Source organism: Aquarana catesbeiana, linkage group LG01, assembly GCF_042186555.1.
Source record: "Aquarana catesbeiana isolate 2022-GZ linkage group LG01, ASM4218655v1, whole genome shotgun sequence".
In the NCBI taxonomy this organism is placed as follows: Eukaryota; Metazoa; Chordata; class Amphibia; order Anura; family Ranidae; genus Aquarana; species Aquarana catesbeiana.
Genome location: NC_133324.1, coordinates 127828960 through 127846769, shown reverse-complemented (window position 1 = coordinate 127846769; position 17810 = coordinate 127828960). Strand labels below are relative to the sequence as shown.

Genomic DNA, 17810 nt, shown 5'->3' with positions numbered 1-17810 from the left:
ACTTGCCACACTGCCACCAGATGGAGATGTCACTTGCCACACTGCCTGCCTGCCACCAGATGGAGATGTCACTTGCCTCACTGCCACCAGATGGAGATGTCACTTGCCACGCTGCCACCAGATGGGGATGTCACTTGCCACGCTGCCACCAGATGGAGATGTCACTTGCCACACTGCCACCAGATGGAGATGTCACTTGCCACGCTGCCACCAGATGGAGATGTCACTTGCCACACTGCCACCAGATGGAGATGTCACTTGCCACACTGCCACCAGATGGAGATGTCACTTGCCACACTGCCTGCCTGCCACCAGATGGAGATGTCACTTGCCACGCTGCAAGCAGATGGAGATGTCACTTGCCACACTGCCACCAGATGGAGATGTCACTTGCCACACTGCCTGCCTGCCACCAGATGGAGATGTCACTTGCCACACTGCCACCAGATGGAGATGTCACTTGCCACGCTGCCACCAGATGGGGATGTCACTTGCCACGCTGCCACCAGATGGAGATGTCACTTGCCACGCTGCCACCAGATGGAGATGTCACTTGCCACGCTGCCACCAGATGGAGATGTCACTTGCCACACTGCCTGCCTGCCACCAGATGGAGATGTCACTTGCCACACTGCCACCAGATGGAGATGTCACTTGCCACACTGCCACCAGATGGAGATGTCACTTGCCACACTGCCACCAGATGGAGATGTCACTTGCCACGCTGCCACCAGATGGAGATGTCACTTGCCACGCTGTCACCAGATGGAGATGTCACTTGCCACGCTGACACCAGATGGAGATGTCACTTGCCACGCTGCCACCAGATGGAGATGTCACTTGCCACGCTGCCACCAGATGGAGATGTCACTTGCCACACTGCCACCAGATGGAGATGTCACTTGCCACGCTGCCTGGCAGCCACCACATGTTGATGTCACTTGCCATGCTGCCTGGCGGCCACCAGATGGAGGAGGGTGGAACAGCGGTGCGGGCAATGAGAGATGTCATCTCTCTCCCCCCGCCGCCGCACCGCTGACATTACTCGTCGATCTTTTCAAAAATGGCGCCGGGCAGCGCAATCACGCTACTGCGCATGCGCCGCCCAGCCGAGCGCATACGAGCTTTCCCGAGCCCGGCCGGCTTCGGAACGGCGCATGCGCAGTAGTGGGCAGCTCGCGGCCATCATTTCTAAGGGCACCGGTGCCCTTAATCGACTCTAACGGGCAGCCTGAAGGGGGGGGCGGCCGCAAAGTCACCGCAGGAGCGGCGCCGCCCCTGCACCACTGCCGCCCCGAGGCCTGGCCTCGGTGGCCTTGTGGCAAATCCGGCCCTGGTACCAGGTTTGGGTCTCTCAAAATGCGATGGCATCTTGGGAGACCCTTTGAAAGTGTGTCCTAGTCTGTGCAGTGCTGTACCCTACGCTAATACTCAACTAGTGTATGGTAGCGTTCAAAACATTCACCCATGCAAAGACCAGGATTGTCAGGACAGAAGGGACAATAATACCGGGTGTCACGCCTAAATCCGCGCTTGCTGCAGACACGACATCTTTTTTGGGGGGCTCGTTGGGTAGGGGTACTCGGGAGGACATATTGAAAATGCCTCTCATGCAGCCGGCTTACTGCATTTGGTTGGGGAAGGTGAGGTGGAGCACCGTCTGGAAACAAAAGGGCTCTGACGATCTCTTCCTGGAATTTAAGGAAGGATCCAGTACGTCCTGAAGCTCTGTATAGCACATGAGCGTTCAGCAAAGCCAATTGAAATAAATAAACAGACACTTTTTTGTACCAGCGTCTGGCCTTACGGGCAATTAGGTACGGCGCCAACAACTGGTCGTTGAGGTCCACCCCTCCCATATTAAGGTTATATTTATGGACACAGAGAGGTTTCTCCACAATGCCAGTCGCCGTAGGAATTTGGACCATCGTGTCTGCATGAAGGGAGGTAAGAACGAAAACATTCTTATTGTCCCTCCACTTCATAGCGAGCAAGTTATTACACTTCAAGCAGGCTCTCTCCCCCAGCCTAAGACGGGAATCTACAAGCCGCTGGGGAAAGCCCCGGCGATTAGGTCGCACGGTGCCACATGCTCCAATCTGATGATCAAAAAGGTGACTAAAAAGTGGCACGCTCGTGTAATAATTGTCCACATACAAGTGGTACCCCTTTCCGAATAAGGGTGACACCAAGTCTCACACTATCTTGCCAGCGCTTCCTATGTAGTCAGGGCAGTTTGTGGGCTCTACGTGACTATCTTTGCCCTCGTAAACCATAAATCTACATGTATAGCCTGTGGCCCTGTCACAGAGCTTATACATCTTGACCCCGTATCTGGCACGCTTGCTGGGAAGGTACTGTTTGAATGACAAGCGGCCAGAAAATGTAATCAGGAACTCATCAACGCAGACAACTTGATGGGGAGTAAACAAGTCTGCAAAACGTTGGTTGAAGTGGTTAACGAGGGGCCAAATTTTGTGGACCCGATCGTATCCAGGGTCTCCACGAGAACGACAGAGTTCATTGTCGTTGAAGTGCATGAACCGCAAAATCTCATATGGTAAATTGGGTCAGTGGACCAATATGACCGCAACTTACTCTTTTTATTTATGCCCATGTTGAGGGAAAGGCCCAGAAAGATCTTAAATTCGGAAACCGTAATTGGTTTCCAATTTACAAAATACAACCAGGGTGTACTAGACCGCTAGTGCTTGCCAGTTCACCAGAAGGAATAGCGGCGCTAGTACTTCTCTGCTCTATACGAGAGCCCTGCGGTTCTTGCACTTCAAGGACAGAAGAAGAAGTTTGGGGTCTGGTACGCCTGACCTTAGCAGGGACCACAACTCCGTCGTCAGAGCTATCTGTCATGGAGCCGCTGTCCTTTACAGGATCTTATTCTGAGCCTGAATCTGACAGATGAGTGACTTCCTCTTCACTATCTGTCATGCTCAGAAACGTGTAGGCCTCTTCACTAGTGTATCTTCGATTTGACATTTTGGGCTCTAAATTTAGGGGTACACTAGTGAGACTCACAGGCAAAAAAGCTCCTGACTGTTAACGATCGCAGGGATCAGGCCTGACTCTGCGAACGCTGCAGTTATGTGTGCTTAGTGTTTTGTAAGTGACAGTTATCGATCGATACTGCACTTGGGTGGGCTGGGCTGGGCTGGGCCGAGGGGCAAAACGCAGGTGCTAGCAGGTATCTGGGCTTATCCCGCTAACACTGCGTTTTTTTGGGGACCCTAAACTGCTGGGGAGTATAGATCTGATCGGATCAGATATCGATCCGTTCAGATACTATAGCACTAAGGGAGGCGTATGCTGCGTGCGTGGGTGTTAGCGGTACTGGCGCTAACCTGACGCTGCCTGGGGCGACGCAGACCTTATCTGATCCTAAAAACGTAACTTATATCACCGCCGGGCAATTAGGGGGTTAAACCTTTATAAGGTAATAAACGGCGGGTGCCCTAAAACTATAATAAACTATAATAAACTATAAAAAACAAACTAACTAACCAGCGTCACCCATAACACTTATATGGTGATCGCTGGTGAAAGGGTTAACTAGGGGGCAATCAGGGGGTTAAAACCTTTAGTAGGTAGTATATGGGGATCCCTGTCGCTATAAAACACTGACAGCAAACCTATATACTTACCTCCCTAACTAGCGTCACCTGTGTCACTAATACAGCAATCAGAAAAACGATCGCTTAGCGACACTGGCGACAGGGGGGTGATCAAGGGGTTAACCTTTATTAGGGGGGGTTAGGGGGGTACCCTGGACCTAAAGGGGGCTAACCTAACTGCCCTAACACTTATAACTGTCACAAACTGACACCAATGCAAAAAAAAAAAAAACTGCTATTGGTGTCAGTGTGACAGGGGGTACAGGGGGGTGAAAAGTGTGCCTGGCGTGTTCTACTGACAGTGTAGTGTTGGTGCACTTACTTGATGTCTTCTCTCCTCGGCGCCGGAACGAAAAAGACCGGCTCGAGGAGGGATGACATCACTTCCTCTCCCTCTGTTTACATTACAGAGGGAGAGGAAGCATTTTCATTCGCCGGGAGCGATCGGGAGGGGGTGGCCAACAATGGATGGCCTCCCCCTCACCTCTGATCGCCCGCGAACTAGAGCCGACCGCTTCTGGCACCGGGGGGGTCCTATCGGACCCCCCGCCCGCGGGAAGGCAATCACGTACCAGGTACGTGATTTTGCCTGCCCGTGCCATTCTGCTGACGTATATCAGCGTGAGGCGGTCGTCAAGTGGTTAAGAGAGTCCTGTCCACACCTGAGCCCAGGCCCAGGGTCACCCCTCCCCCAGACTAGGGAGCCCCCTCAAAGGCCACGACAGCCTAACACTCCATCTTCCACCCAAACAAATCCTCCCCAGTGAGGGGGCCTGCCTCCTGCCAATCCAAGTTGGGGATTGGTCAGGTCCCTCAGAATACTCCAGGCAGTTCCACCTTACCCCCCCCCCCCTTCCAGAAGGTTCTAGTACATTCTAGAAATAGAGGAGAGGTCTCAGTGATGCTGCCTGTGAGTTATCCAGCTCTCCCTGGATTTCTGTCAACCCAGGACAAAACAGACAGGCTTGGATGCCAGCCAAGCCTGCATACATTTACCTATACTAACAAAAAAAATAACTAACTATCTACATTTCTAGCACTAGAGGGTGCTTGCAGGTAAATTAACACAAGGTATTGGTACGGGTTAGAATAAATAGCGGTTTGAGCATAAATGGACATACAGAAGGTAGGTTCAGATACAGTGCGCTAGACGGTATAATCACTATGCCATAGTAATTTACAATAGAGTTCTGTACCAATAGACTAAGATTAACTCATGAATCAGCAAAGTCAGCAATAAACTTTGCATGAGTCTCTTCTACAACTAAATCACAGATCGAGATAATAGATATGAGGTAGCGCTGTGATTTTAATACTCCCATATACCAATTATCCAAAATGTATATTTCACATTAATCATAAAAATGTTTTAAATTATATAAAGTGTCCATTTTCAAACAGCATAAAGTCCAAATAGAACCCATAAACTGTGCAGTGAATTATTCCACTAAATTTTTCTTCAGTCCCTCACATGATAAAGTGCTCAGACCTTTCCCCCACATCCTATCTCACTTACCAGAATGTATTGCCTCTCATACCTAAATGATCTGAAAAAACAGCTCATATTTTGTAATCTTTATCCCATGGTATGACTTTTCTACGTGTGGTCCCCTTTAAGGTCTCCCCAAGTAAGCCACATCCAAAAGAAAGAAGATGCTGATAGTGTACAGTATCTCACAAAAGTGAGTACACCCCTCACATTTTTGTAAATATTTTGTTATATCTTTTCATGTGACAACACTGAAGAAATGACACTTTGCTATAATGTAAAGTAGTGAGTGTACAGCTTGTATAACAGTGTAAATTTGCTGTCCCCTCAAAATAACACACAGCCATTAATGTCTAAACCTCTGGCAACAAAAGTGAGTACACCCCTAAGTGAAAATGTCCAAATTGGGCCCAATTAGCCATTTCCCCTCCCTGGTGTCATGTGACTCGTTAATGTTACAAGGTCTCAAGTTTGAATGGGGAGCAGGTGTGTTAAATTTGGTGTTATCGCTCTCACTCCCTCATACTGGTCACTGGAAGTTCAACATGGCAACTCATGGCAAAGAACTCTCTGAGGATATGAAAAAAAGAATTGTTGCTCTACATAAAGAAGGCTAGCATGGTGGTGGGAGTGTCATGGTCTGGGGCTGCATGAGCGCTGCCGGCACTGAGGAGCTACAGTTCATTGAGGGAACCATGAATGCCAACATGTACTGTGACATACTGAAGCAGAGCATGATCCCCTCAATTCGGAGACTGGGCCGCAGGATAGTATTCCAACATGATAACGACCCCGAACACACCTTCAAGATGACCACTACCTTGCTAAAGAAGCTGAGGGTAAAGGTGATGGATTGGCCAAGCCTTTCTCCAGACCTAAACCCTATTGAGCATCTGTGGGGCATCCTCAAATGCAAGGTGGAGGAGCGCAAGGTCTCTAACATCCACCAGCTTTGTGATATCGTCATGGACTCCAGTGGCAACCTGTGAAGCTCTGGTGAACTCCATGCCCAAGGGGGTTAAGGCAGTGCTGGAAAATAATGGTGGCCACACTAAATATTGACACTTTGGGCCCAATTTGGACATTTTCACTTAGGGGTGTACTCACTTTTGTTGCCAGCGGTTTAGACATTAATGGCTGTGTGTTATTTTGAGGGGACAGCAAATTTACACTGTTATACAAGCTGTACACTCACTACTTTACATTGTAGCAAAGTGTCATTTCTTCCGTGTTGTCACATGAAAAGATATAATAAAATATTAACAAAAATGTGAGGGGTGTACTCACTTTTGGGAGATACTGTTTTATCTTCCAACCCTCAAATATACTCACAAGTAAATTAAAACATCCCGTTCATAGAAAACAGAATCTATCCACTCCGTCAGACTCTCATGAACAACATCCCTTGTGATAGCATGGGCCTTGACAGGTCCTCTTTATGGAGAGATTTGGGGTCTATTAGACCCCAAATCTCTCCTCTGGCCTCCCATGTAGCCGATCAGACACAGATAAGTCTGATCGGCTACTTACCTGGCCGCTGGTGGACAGGTAAACAATGGGGCGGAACCGGAAGCAACAAACTACTCGTCGCACCCAGTTTCCGGGGTTACAGAGAGAGGGGAATGACGTCACTTCCTCTCTCTCTCTGTACAGGGCAGCCATCGCGATGGGACTGCAGAGCTCGGGAGAGGCGGCAGCGGGAGGGGGGTGGGACCCCCTTCTGCCACCTGCAGAAGTGATCGAGTGGCTAATTAGCCACTCAGATCACGTCTGCCTTGTACAATATTGCCGGCTGAAAAGATTGATACCGGGATGATGCCTGTAGGTGCAGGCATCATCCCGATAGAACCACAGAAACCGGAGGACGTCAATGTACGCCTGCCAGCGGGAAGTGGTTAAAGTAGAAATAAAGGAAAAATGTTTTGTTTTTTTTTTCATGTTGAATGGAGTAAAGAGGGAGGAATTTGTGATTTGCCATTACTTCCTGTCCCATAGCCAAAACAGGAAGTGAGGGAAATCCTGGTTGTCACCAGAACTATTGTCCCCATTGGAGGATTTCCCCTCTACTCCTGTTCTGGTGGTAACCCATAATTTGGGGTTTTCTAGGTAGTATCATACCGTTGTATATTTAGCCACATTATACATGATGGCTTTTGACCTTAACAGATGTGAATTTCAATGTGTCTGTTTGTTATGATGCATACCCTTTAAAATAAAGAATTGTAAAAAAATTGTGGGTTTTTCTTTCACTCTTGGGGAGAACAGTAAACAGAACAAATACTGTAGAGGGGGATGAATCTCCCTAATGGATGGGGGGTGGGGGGAATCAGACAGCAATAAAAAAAACTTGACAGGTGTTCAAATCACTCTACACTCTATCCAAAGCTTAAAAATAAATAAATAAATAAAAGATAGTCTTTCATTATACTTTAACTACTTGACCTCCATGAGATTTACCCCCATTCATGACCAGGCAATTTTTTGAGATACAGAACTGCGTTACTTTAACTGACAATTGCGTGGTCGTGCAACACTGTTTTAAAAATAATATTTTTTTCACTTCCTGCTATAAAACATATACAATAAAAGCGAAAAAAAAACTAATTTCTTTATGAATTCATTTTTCTTTTTTCACTAGTAATGGCGATTAGTGACTTATAGTGAGACTGCGATATTGCAATGGACATTCTGACACCAGTGACACTAATACAGTCATCAGTGCTAAAAAAAAAATATGCACTGTAACTGTACTAATGCCTGTGCCTAGCCGACTGGGGTTTTCAGGATGTGCTGTTCAAGCTCTTCTGAAGAAGCATAATGAAAACGGCCAAGTTGAGGATCATAGATGCAGTTGTCAGCCAAGGAAACTTAATGCATCAGAACGACACATCATGCTTACTTCCATTCGACATCAGAAGATGTCCAGCAGTGCCATCAGCACAGAACTGGCGGAAACCAGTGGGACCCATCTATTGTACAGAGAAGTCTGGCCAGAAGTGGTCTTCATTGAAGAATTGAGGTCAGAAATTCCTACCTCAGACATTGAAAAAGGCTGAGCGACAACTATGTACGAAATCAAAAGGAACTGAGATGCAGAAAAAGGGCAGTAGGTGCTCTGCACTGATGAGTCAAAATGTGAAATATTTGACTGTAGCAGGAGTCGAGAGCTGTACAATAATGAGTGTCTGCAGGCAACAGTGAAGCATTGTGGAGGTTCCATGCAAGTTTGGGGCTGCATTTCTGAAAATGGTGTTGGAGATCTGGTCAGCATCAATGGTGTCCTCAATGCTGGGAAATACAGACAGATACTTGTCCATCATGCCATACCATCAGGGAAGCGTGTGATTGGCTGTATGTTTGGGGTCGTCCTTCTACAGAATAAATTTAGGGCCAATGTCATTAACCATTTCCATACCGGGTCTATTTTGGTGCTCTTCTGCTACATGTAAAAATAATTTTTTTGCTACAAAATTACTCAGAATCCCCAACATTATATATGTTTTTTTTTTTAGCATGGAACCTAGGGAATCAAATGGTGGTCATTTTTTATGTCACACAGCATTTGCGCAGCAATTTTTCAAACTTTTTTTTTTCTTAAACAGTTTTAGGAATAAAAAAAAACAAAACAAACAAAAACACTAAAGTTAGCCCAATTTTTTTTGTATAATGTGAAAGATGATGTTACGCCAAGTAAATAGATACCCAACAGGTCACACTTTAAAATTGCAACCACTCGTGGAATGGCGCCAAACTTCAGTACTTAAAAACCTCCAGGTAGAAAAGGCAGAAATAAAAAAAAAAAAAAGTGATCTCGGCCTTTCCTGCAGAGTACACGGCAGTATTTACAACTGCCAGGCCGAGCGTGACGTCATAACTTCTCGCCCGGGCCTCCGAAGACCATAGAGACTTCCAGGGACCATCTGGTCACCGGAAATCTCTACGGCAAACTTCCGGCACTGACGGATTCCTTCTCCTACTCGCTGATCGCACAGGCGATCCGGTAGAGGCACCGAAAGGCAGGGGGGGGGGGGGGGTGGAGAACGTCCCCTTCCACTGTTTATAAAAGAAAAAATTCGCGCTAGGTGTGTAAATCAATTTAAAAGTGAATAAAACAATCCTGTGAAAGAATATCAGCTAAGCACTATAACCTTGATAAAGGGCACTAATAGATAAATACAGAAAAAAGTGCAGCGCTGGTATATACAAAACCCAAAAAATGGCGCTAATAATTATTATATATGAACCATGTACATTGAAAATAAATCAAGCACAAATATATGCACCCATGAAAAAGAAGTGCTTCACCATAAGAATACGCGTGTGGTTAATACCACCATAGTGACATATCAGAATAAAATTCAAAAATACAAAACAAAAGTGTCCATAGGAGGTTTAAAGATTGAAGTGACTTTGTTGTAGAGATAAATTCGTGACTGTCACCGTAATGTACGCCCGTCACCTAATGTAGATTAAAGGCTTACCAGACAGCCTCTGATCAGAGGCATAATAGCATCAACTCGTGGTGATGTCCTCACAGGGAATGAACCTCTTCCAGGGTGGTGAATGTATGTCAGCAAACGATCACCATAGGCCTCCAGACAGCAACCCAATGAGGAAAAATCACTCCCAAATATCCAAGGGGAAAAGAAAGGAAACTCCAGTAGTGCAGAACGTTTTGACTTTCCTTTATTAAAAATCGCCGCATCGGCATCCATAAAACTTTATCCTTGCAAGGACGTATATTAAAAACAACTCAGCTCAAAAACGAAGCTCCGCGCATGCGCCGTCGGTACGAGCGTGTCTACCCTACGGCCGTTTTGTCAGAAATGACATCATCAGGCCCCTGATGATGTCATTTCTGACGAAACGGCCGTAGGGTAGACACGCTCGTACCGACGGCGCATGCGCGGAGTTTCATTTTTGAGCTGAGTTGTTTTTAATATACGTCCTTGCAAGGATAAAGTTTTATGGATGCCGATGCGGCGATTTTTAATAAAGGAAAGTCAAAACGCTTTTTTCCACTGCCTGCTAGAATGATCAAGCAGCTGAACTGCCACTATGGTTGTTTTTACGGTGCTGGCAATTGCCGGCTGAAAAAGATAATCTCTAAATGATGCCTGTAACTGCAGGCATTGTTCAGATATCCCCACTCAAAGGACTTCATATAGGACGTCATTGGGCGTGAAGTGGTTAAGAACTATCTTTGGAATAAAGACAAGGACTCCTGGAAGTGATGGTTTGGCCCCACAGAGCCCTGATCTCATCATCATTGAGTCTGTCTGGAATTACATGACAAGACAGAATGATATGAGACAGCCTATATCCAAAGAAGATCCATGGTTAGTTTTCCAAGACTTTTGGAACTACCTACCTGCCGAGTTCCTTCAAAAACTGTGTGCAAATCTACACAGAAGAATTGATGATGGTTTGAAGGCAATTTACTTTTCATTTTGTTAATTGATAAAAATAAACTATTATTAAACACTTCTATTTCTGAAAGCATTCCTAATTTACAGCATTTTTTCACACCTGCCTTTAACTTTTGCACAGTAGTGTACATTTCTAGGGCTGCAACTAACGATTATTTTCATAATAGATTAGTTGGCCGATTATTGTTTCGATTAACCGGTTGATAAGCATAAAAAAAAAAAAAAAAAGTGTTATATAATTTAGTTAATATGTTAAGTTTTAAAAAAAAAAAAAAGGCAATTTATTCTTAAAGATCTCTATGCCGTAGTAACTATAAATAACTATATGGTTAGGGAGCAACATATCTAATCCACTCTGAGAATAACAGACAGAAGAGATATATACTGTATATACTATTAGAGGAGATATACTGTATATGCTATTAGAGGATATATACTATTAAAAAAGGGTGAATCTGGTAAATATCATCAGACTCAGAGATCATTTTTTTTTTTTTTTAATTTAAAAAACAAGGTCTTCCTTCAAAAAAAAAAAAAAAAAAAAAAAAAATGGCATTTTAAGAACGTTTGTTCGATTTTCTAATCGTTAGTGGGGTCAAATTGACGTTCATTTTCAACCACAGTGCCAATTTGGAAATAGAAAACTTCTTGGTCAAAGGAATTTTCAGACGGTGTATGTGGTTTTCGTTCATTTTAAAAACACAATGTTAAAAACAAGTGAAAATTTCAAACATTCTTTCATTCGGCGAATGTACAAAGATTTTTCGTCTGAATATTCGCTTCTGAAAATTGATCCGTGTAGCCAGCATAAGGCTCGGTACACACCTATGCAGTTTGCTTTTGATCTGTTTCTGCAGTGCTTTTTGCTGTGCATTTTGATTTTTGCACACGTGATTTTGCTGCAATTTGCATTTTTTTGCATTTTTTGGCCAATTTGTTGTTGGGCAGATCAAAAAACACAAATTGCTACAAAAACGCATTACATGCTTTTCTGCAGCTTTTCCATTGAAGTGTATTGAACCAAAAAAAAAAAAAAAAAAAAAAAAAAAAAAGAAGTACAGTTTTGCATAAAAAAAGTCCCTGAACCTTTCCAAATATGCAGCGGCTGAAAAAAAGCATAGATGTGAATGTGTCCCATAGGAAACCATGTAAATGATCTGCAGTGCGTTTCTGCAAAAAGCACCAATAAACACATAGATGTGCACCAGGTCTAAGACGTTTAATAACATAATGGGGTTAAAAAAAACAAAAAAACAAAAAATAAATAAATAAATACAAATTAGCCTTTTATAGTACAAAAAAAGCAGATAATCTCTATTGTAAGGGGTTCATTTTTTTTACTGCAGAACTGTGAACGTAACATTTACAGTAGCGATTATTTGCTCTTTTTGTACTATAAAAGGCTCAATTTTTTTTTTTTTTTTTTAACCCCATTATGTTACTGGCCGATTAATCGATTATGAAAATAGTAATCGATTATTTTCATAATCGATTAGTTGTCGATTAATCGATTAGCTGTTTCAGCCCATACATTTCTGACTAATACCTTTACGTAACCATTTTAGAACTAAGAAATGCTTCCAGTTTCCACTTGAAGGACTACAAATAAAAAAAAAAAACTTACATAATACAAAAATAGTGAGATTTAATTTATTACAAAATGTAAATACACACTCTTCTCCATTGCTTCTTACAGAAAAAAAAGATTATGTGAAGAGTTAAAAGTGAAAGCAGAGGTTGAAAACTTCCACAATGTGGTGATTTGTTTTTCTTTATTAAACTTCTAGTTTACAATTATGTAGAATTTTTACAGTTTGAGGAACACTTGGTAACAATCGTATTGTTGCAGCGGTAGAAGAACACTTCATGTTTTCATTCAGGACCCCCACGCTGAAATGAAACATAAGATGATTAATAACTCCAGAAAGAAAAAAAAAAAAAAAAAAAAAAATTAGAGTTACGTACCGGTAACGTCTTTTCCAGTAGTCTTTCAGGACAGCCACCATGAGAGATAGTCTCCTCCTCTTCCTCTTAGGAAACACTGCGCCAGCCCATAAATTCTCACTTCCCCCTGCCAGACCTCAGTATATTCCGAGATTACCTCCGGTCAGCTGGGGAGACACAAGAACACATTAATAACATACTATTCCATATCATTATCATGCTGCGTTCTGGTCTTTTGTAAGACCCCCCCAAAAATTTCGGGTGGGTAACTAGGGCTGTCCTGAAAGACTACTGGAAAAGACGTTACCGGTACGTAACTCTAATTTTCCCCTTTCGTCTTTCAGGACAGCCACCATGAGAGGATAGACGAGCACTTACCAGTTTAGGGTGGGACTACTGCTTGCAATACCTTTCGCCCAAAGGCTTGCTCACTAGCCGACACCAGGTCCACTCTGTAGTGCTTTACAAAAGTGGAGTAGCTGGACCATGTTGCAGCCCTGCATATTTGCTCTGGCGTTGCTCCAGCCCTTTCTGCCTGCGAAGCTGCCATAGCTCTAGTAGAGTGTGCTCTTATACCCATTGGGATTTCTTTCCCTGCCAATGTATAGGCCTGGCCAATGGCTACTCTGAGCCATCTGGCAATAGTGCGTCGAGACGCTTTGCATCCTTTTCTGGCCCCAGAAAACAAAACAAATAAAGAGTCTGACTTTCTAAACACCTTGGTCAGCTCTAGGTATCTAAGGATACATCTCCTTACATCCAAAGAATGAAATTTTAATTCCCTTTCCCCCAAGGGGTTGGGACAAAATGAGGGTAAAACTACCTCCTGACTTCTGTGGAAACCAGAAGCAACTTTAGGTAAAAATGCTGGATCGGTCTTAAAAACGATCCGATCTGGAAAAATAACGCAAAAAGGAGATCTAACAGATAAGGCCTCAATCTCGCTGACTCTCCTGGCAGTTGTCACTGCTACCAAAAAAACTGTTTTTAGCGTAAGATCCTTTAGTAGACATTCCTCTAAAGGTTCAAAGGGGATTCCCGTCAGGCCCTGCAAAACTAACGATAGGTCCCACTTGGGAAAGGGAGGACCTTGAACCGGTCTTTGTCTAGACAGAGCCTTAAAGAATCTGACCACCCAGGGGTTGGTGGCCAGATGTTTCTCTAAATAAGTACTAAGTGCTGACACCTGACCTTTAAGGGTACTTATGGATAAACCCTTGTCTGCCCCGCACTGAAGGAATTCCAACACAGCTGTGGGACTATGTACCGCAAGGGAGCCTTCTGCACACCATTTATTGAAACGTACCCAGATTTTTTTATATATCTGGCGTGTTTCCTTCTTCCTGCTATTGAGGAGGGTGGAGATTAATTTCTCAGAAAACCCCCTAGCTCTCAGCATACCCTCCTCAGTAGCCAGGCCGCTAACTGCCATTGGTGAACCTGTGGACAGAGGACTGGGCCCTGTGAGAGGAGATCCTCTCGAGGTGGCAGGAATAAGGGAGGTTCGACCGCTAGCTGCTTGAGTACTGAGAACCAAGCCCTCTTTGGCCAATGTGGTGCTACCCGAATCAGGGACGTGTTTTCCATCTGAAACTTCCTGAGAACTGCTGGTAATAACGCTGGGGGCGGGAAGGCATAGCAGATTCTGAAATGCCAGTCCTGGATCAATGCGTCGACCCCTCGTGCTCCCTCCCCTCTGTTTAGGGAGAAAAAACAAGGGGTTTTCGCGCTGTTTCTTGACGCGAACAGATCTACCTCTGGAGGACCCCACTTCTCTGAGATGAGATTGAAAACCTCCTGGTTGAGGATCCAGTCGCCCTCTCTCAGCCTGGTTCGGCTGAGAAAGTCTGCTATCACATTCTTCTCTCCTCTCAGGTAGACTGCTGAGAGTGAGAGTCTCGGCCCAGCTCAGAATGTCTGATGCCAATGCCAGCAGTACTCCGCTCTTTGTGCCTCCCTGCTTGTTCACATAAGCTACGGCGGACGAGTTGTCCGACTGCACCTGTACATGGTGGCCCTGTAGCTCCTTTTTGAAGAACCTGAGTGCTAGCCCGATTGCCTTCAGCTCCTTCCAATTGGACGACCTTCTGAGTTCGTTTCCCTCCCAGGTGTCCTGTGCTACAAGGGAACCCAGGTGCGCCCCCCAACCTCTGCCGCTTGCGTCTGTGGTTACCACCTGAGAGACTGGGATGAACCACAGACGACCCTGCGACAAGTTTGAGACCCTCCTCCACCACCAGAGGGATCTCTTTACTTGAGATGGGACCTGAACCAAGGCATCCAGACTTCTCTGGCTGTGATCCCACACCCTTAGGACAAAGGACTGTAAGGGACGAAAGTGCAGACCTGCCCATTGCACTGCTGGGAGGGTCGCGGTCAACAGACCCAGGGCCGACATCAGAACTCTTATAGAGACCCGACTGCTGCACTGGAGACCAGCCACTGCCCTGTCCAGCTTTAGTATTTTTTCTCTTGGAAGAAACACTCTCAGAAGTGTTGAGTCCAACTGGTAGCCCAAGTAGGTAATGCGCTGGGAGGGGATCAAACTGGATTTCTCCAAGTTCATTAGCCACCCTAGACCTGTAAGAACTCTTCTTGTAAGCTCTAGATCCCTGACTAACTGCAGTGGACACGCTGCAAACAGGAGCAGGTCGTCCAGGTATGCTATCACTGATATTCCCTGGAGCCGAAGAAAGGCCATCACCTCCGCCAAGACCTTGGTGAAGATGCGGGGCGAGGAGGATAGCCCGAAAGGCAGCGCCTGAAACTGTAGATGTACCGCAGTTCCACCTAGATCTACCGCTAGCCGGAGAAACCTCTGTGAGGCTTCTGCTATGGGAACGTGTAGATACGCGTCCTTTAGGTCCAGGGATACCATAAAGCAGTTGCGGGGCAACAGTGTTCTCACCGTGAAAATTGTTTCCATACGGAATCTCCTGTATGTCACTGACTTGTTCAGGGGCTTTAGATTCAGAATCAGTCTGAATTTCCCTGTGGGTTTCTTCACTACAAAGATGTGTGAATAAAACCCCTCTCCCTCCTCGGCTCTTGGAACTTTTAGAACCACATTCTGATCTACCAGATCTCTTAATGCTTCCAACAGAGCCTCGGCTTTTGCCGTACACCTGGGTAGGTGCGTGACCAAAAATCTCCGAGGAGGAAGATTCGTGAAATCGATCTGGTACCCCCTTCTTATAATCCCTAGGATAAAGCGATTGGGGGATATCGCCTCCCACTGTGGGAGGAAGACCCCCAATCTTCCCCCCACCATGGTTGGGGAGTCATTGATTTTTACGGGGCTGTTCAGGAGGGCGAAAAATCGCCCCTCCTCTGCCCTTGCCTTTCTGACCCCAGAACTTCCTTTGCCCTTCCGGCTTTGGAGTCTCTTTACACTTTTGCGGACGAAACCCCTTCTTTGTAGGTGCAGGGGTTTTCCGCTTAACCGGGAAGGATTTCTTCCTGTCTGCTGTGCGGTCTAAGACAGTCTCTAAGCCTGGGCCGAAGAGAAGGTCTCCCGTTAACGGTATGCCGCACAATTTGACTTTAGAGGCGCTATCGCCCGGCCAGGTTTTTAGCCAGAGGGCTCTCCTGGCCGAATTGGCCAGAGCCGCTGATCTGGCCGTCATACGTACTGACTCTGCCGAGGCATCAGCTATGTAGGCGATACCCCGCAGAATCGTAGGGAAGGAAGACAGAATGGTTTCTTTTGCCGTTCCAGCCTCAATATGCTCTTGAATCTTAGAGAGCCAGTGCTCCAGATTGCGAGCCACTACTGTGACAGCCAACTCAGGTTTCAAGTTACCCATTGTAGAATCCCACGTCTTTTTAAGGAGAGAGTCTATTCTCTTATCCATGACATCCACCAGGGCCCCCATGTCCTCAAAAGCCAGGTCAGTGTGTCTGGAAACCTGGGAGAAAGCAGCATCTAACTTGGGATTTTTATTCCAGATAGATGTAGGATCATCCGAAAACGGAAATCTCCTCTTTAAGGATCTAGAAAAAAAGGATTTCCTTTCGGGATCCTGCCACTCCTTTTTGATAGTTTCAACCAGTACTTCATGAACTGGAAAAACCTTTCTCTTTTGTTCCCCCAAGCCTCTGTACATCTGGTCATGAAGGGTCAGGGGTTTCCTGTCCTCCTGAATACCGAGGGTTGTATAAATAGCCCCTAAGAGGTCCTCTACCTCCTCTAGGGATAATTTATATCTGGAGGATCTCCTGGACTCCCCGTCCTGGTCCTCCCCCTCTGAACCATCCTGGGAATCGGAGGAGGAACTATCTGGCTGTCTTAGTTCCACTCCGGAAGGCCCTGGAGCTTCCTCTGCCCTAACTGAAGTTGCAGGTTGGGCAGGAGCAGAGACCTGCGCCTGAGGCGGGGTTGTATCCTGGGGAGCTGGACTAATGGAAGGTTGAAACCTTTCAAATAAGGCTTTAAATGAAGAAAAGGTGGACGAGAGCTCTTTAACTGAGGCTGCAAGTCCTGACTCCTGTTCAGAGTCCCTCTCCTTAACAAGGGAGTCTATGCATTCCCTACACAAGACCTTTGTCCATGCCTCCCCTAATGTGTCCCTGCAAGAGGCACACCTCCTCTTAGAGCTATGGGTAGACTTAGATTTTTCTGTAGCTTTCTGAAATACAAGAAAGGAAAAACAAACATTTTTGTCACTTTTTTTTTTTTTTTTTTAAAAAAACAAGGATACAACCCTGGGAGTGCACTAGACCCTCCTTCATCTATGGGGATCTGAGCCTCCCTCCCCTGACCACCCAGGGTATCTGCCCCCCCATGACAGGAACCATACATGGAGGGACAATCCTAGGTAAAGAGTACTTTTCCCCAAGGCACTCTTACCTTAGGAAGGCTGGAGGTAGTGTCCGTTGGTTGAGCATCCGCTTCCGACATGACTTGCAGGTGGTTGCTACTACCGAGTCCAACGCTGCCTGTGCGCGTCCCAGACTCGTCTCCAGCCTGTGCCTGGCTTCCCTATCAGCCCTGCGACCCGGAACCGGAAGCCGCAGTTCAAAGGCAAGCCCCCGCCCTTCCGCCGGAAATGACGTCGCCCGTCGTCCGGCCCGCCTAGTTCCAAAAAGAGAGCGGCCTGTAAAGTATACAGGAAGGGCGGACGCCAGCCTGCTGCAGTCCTGTGACCGCGATAGGGAACCCCCACAGCCTGAAGCTGCGCTCAGCAAGGAAGTGGTGGCCACTGAATCGAGGGGTAAGTCCCCCCCCATGCCCATAAGAAGCCCCTGCTCCCATTAACAGGCTCAAAAAAACAAATAACAGCCACAGTCCCCTGACTGAAAAGCCTGGTTCCTTGCACAGTG

The 17810-nt window shown here is 46.0% G+C and overlaps 1 protein-coding gene across 4 annotated transcripts in view; it reads right to left on the bottom strand.

The window, feature by feature from the left end:
• Positions 1-12299: 12299 nt before the first annotated feature.
• The window catches only part of KGD4 (alpha-ketoglutarate dehydrogenase subunit 4), a 36307-nt gene continuing 30796 nt past the window's right edge, over positions 12300-17810 (bottom strand). For all 4 annotated transcript variants that reach the window (XM_073623657.1, XM_073623643.1, XM_073623663.1 and 1 more), the window contains exon 4: positions 12300-12434. In XM_073623657.1, coding sequence (XP_073479758.1) covers positions 12417-12434 — 18 coding nt within the window. In that variant the 3' untranslated portion in view covers positions 12300-12416. The remainder of the gene's footprint in view (positions 12435-17810) is intronic.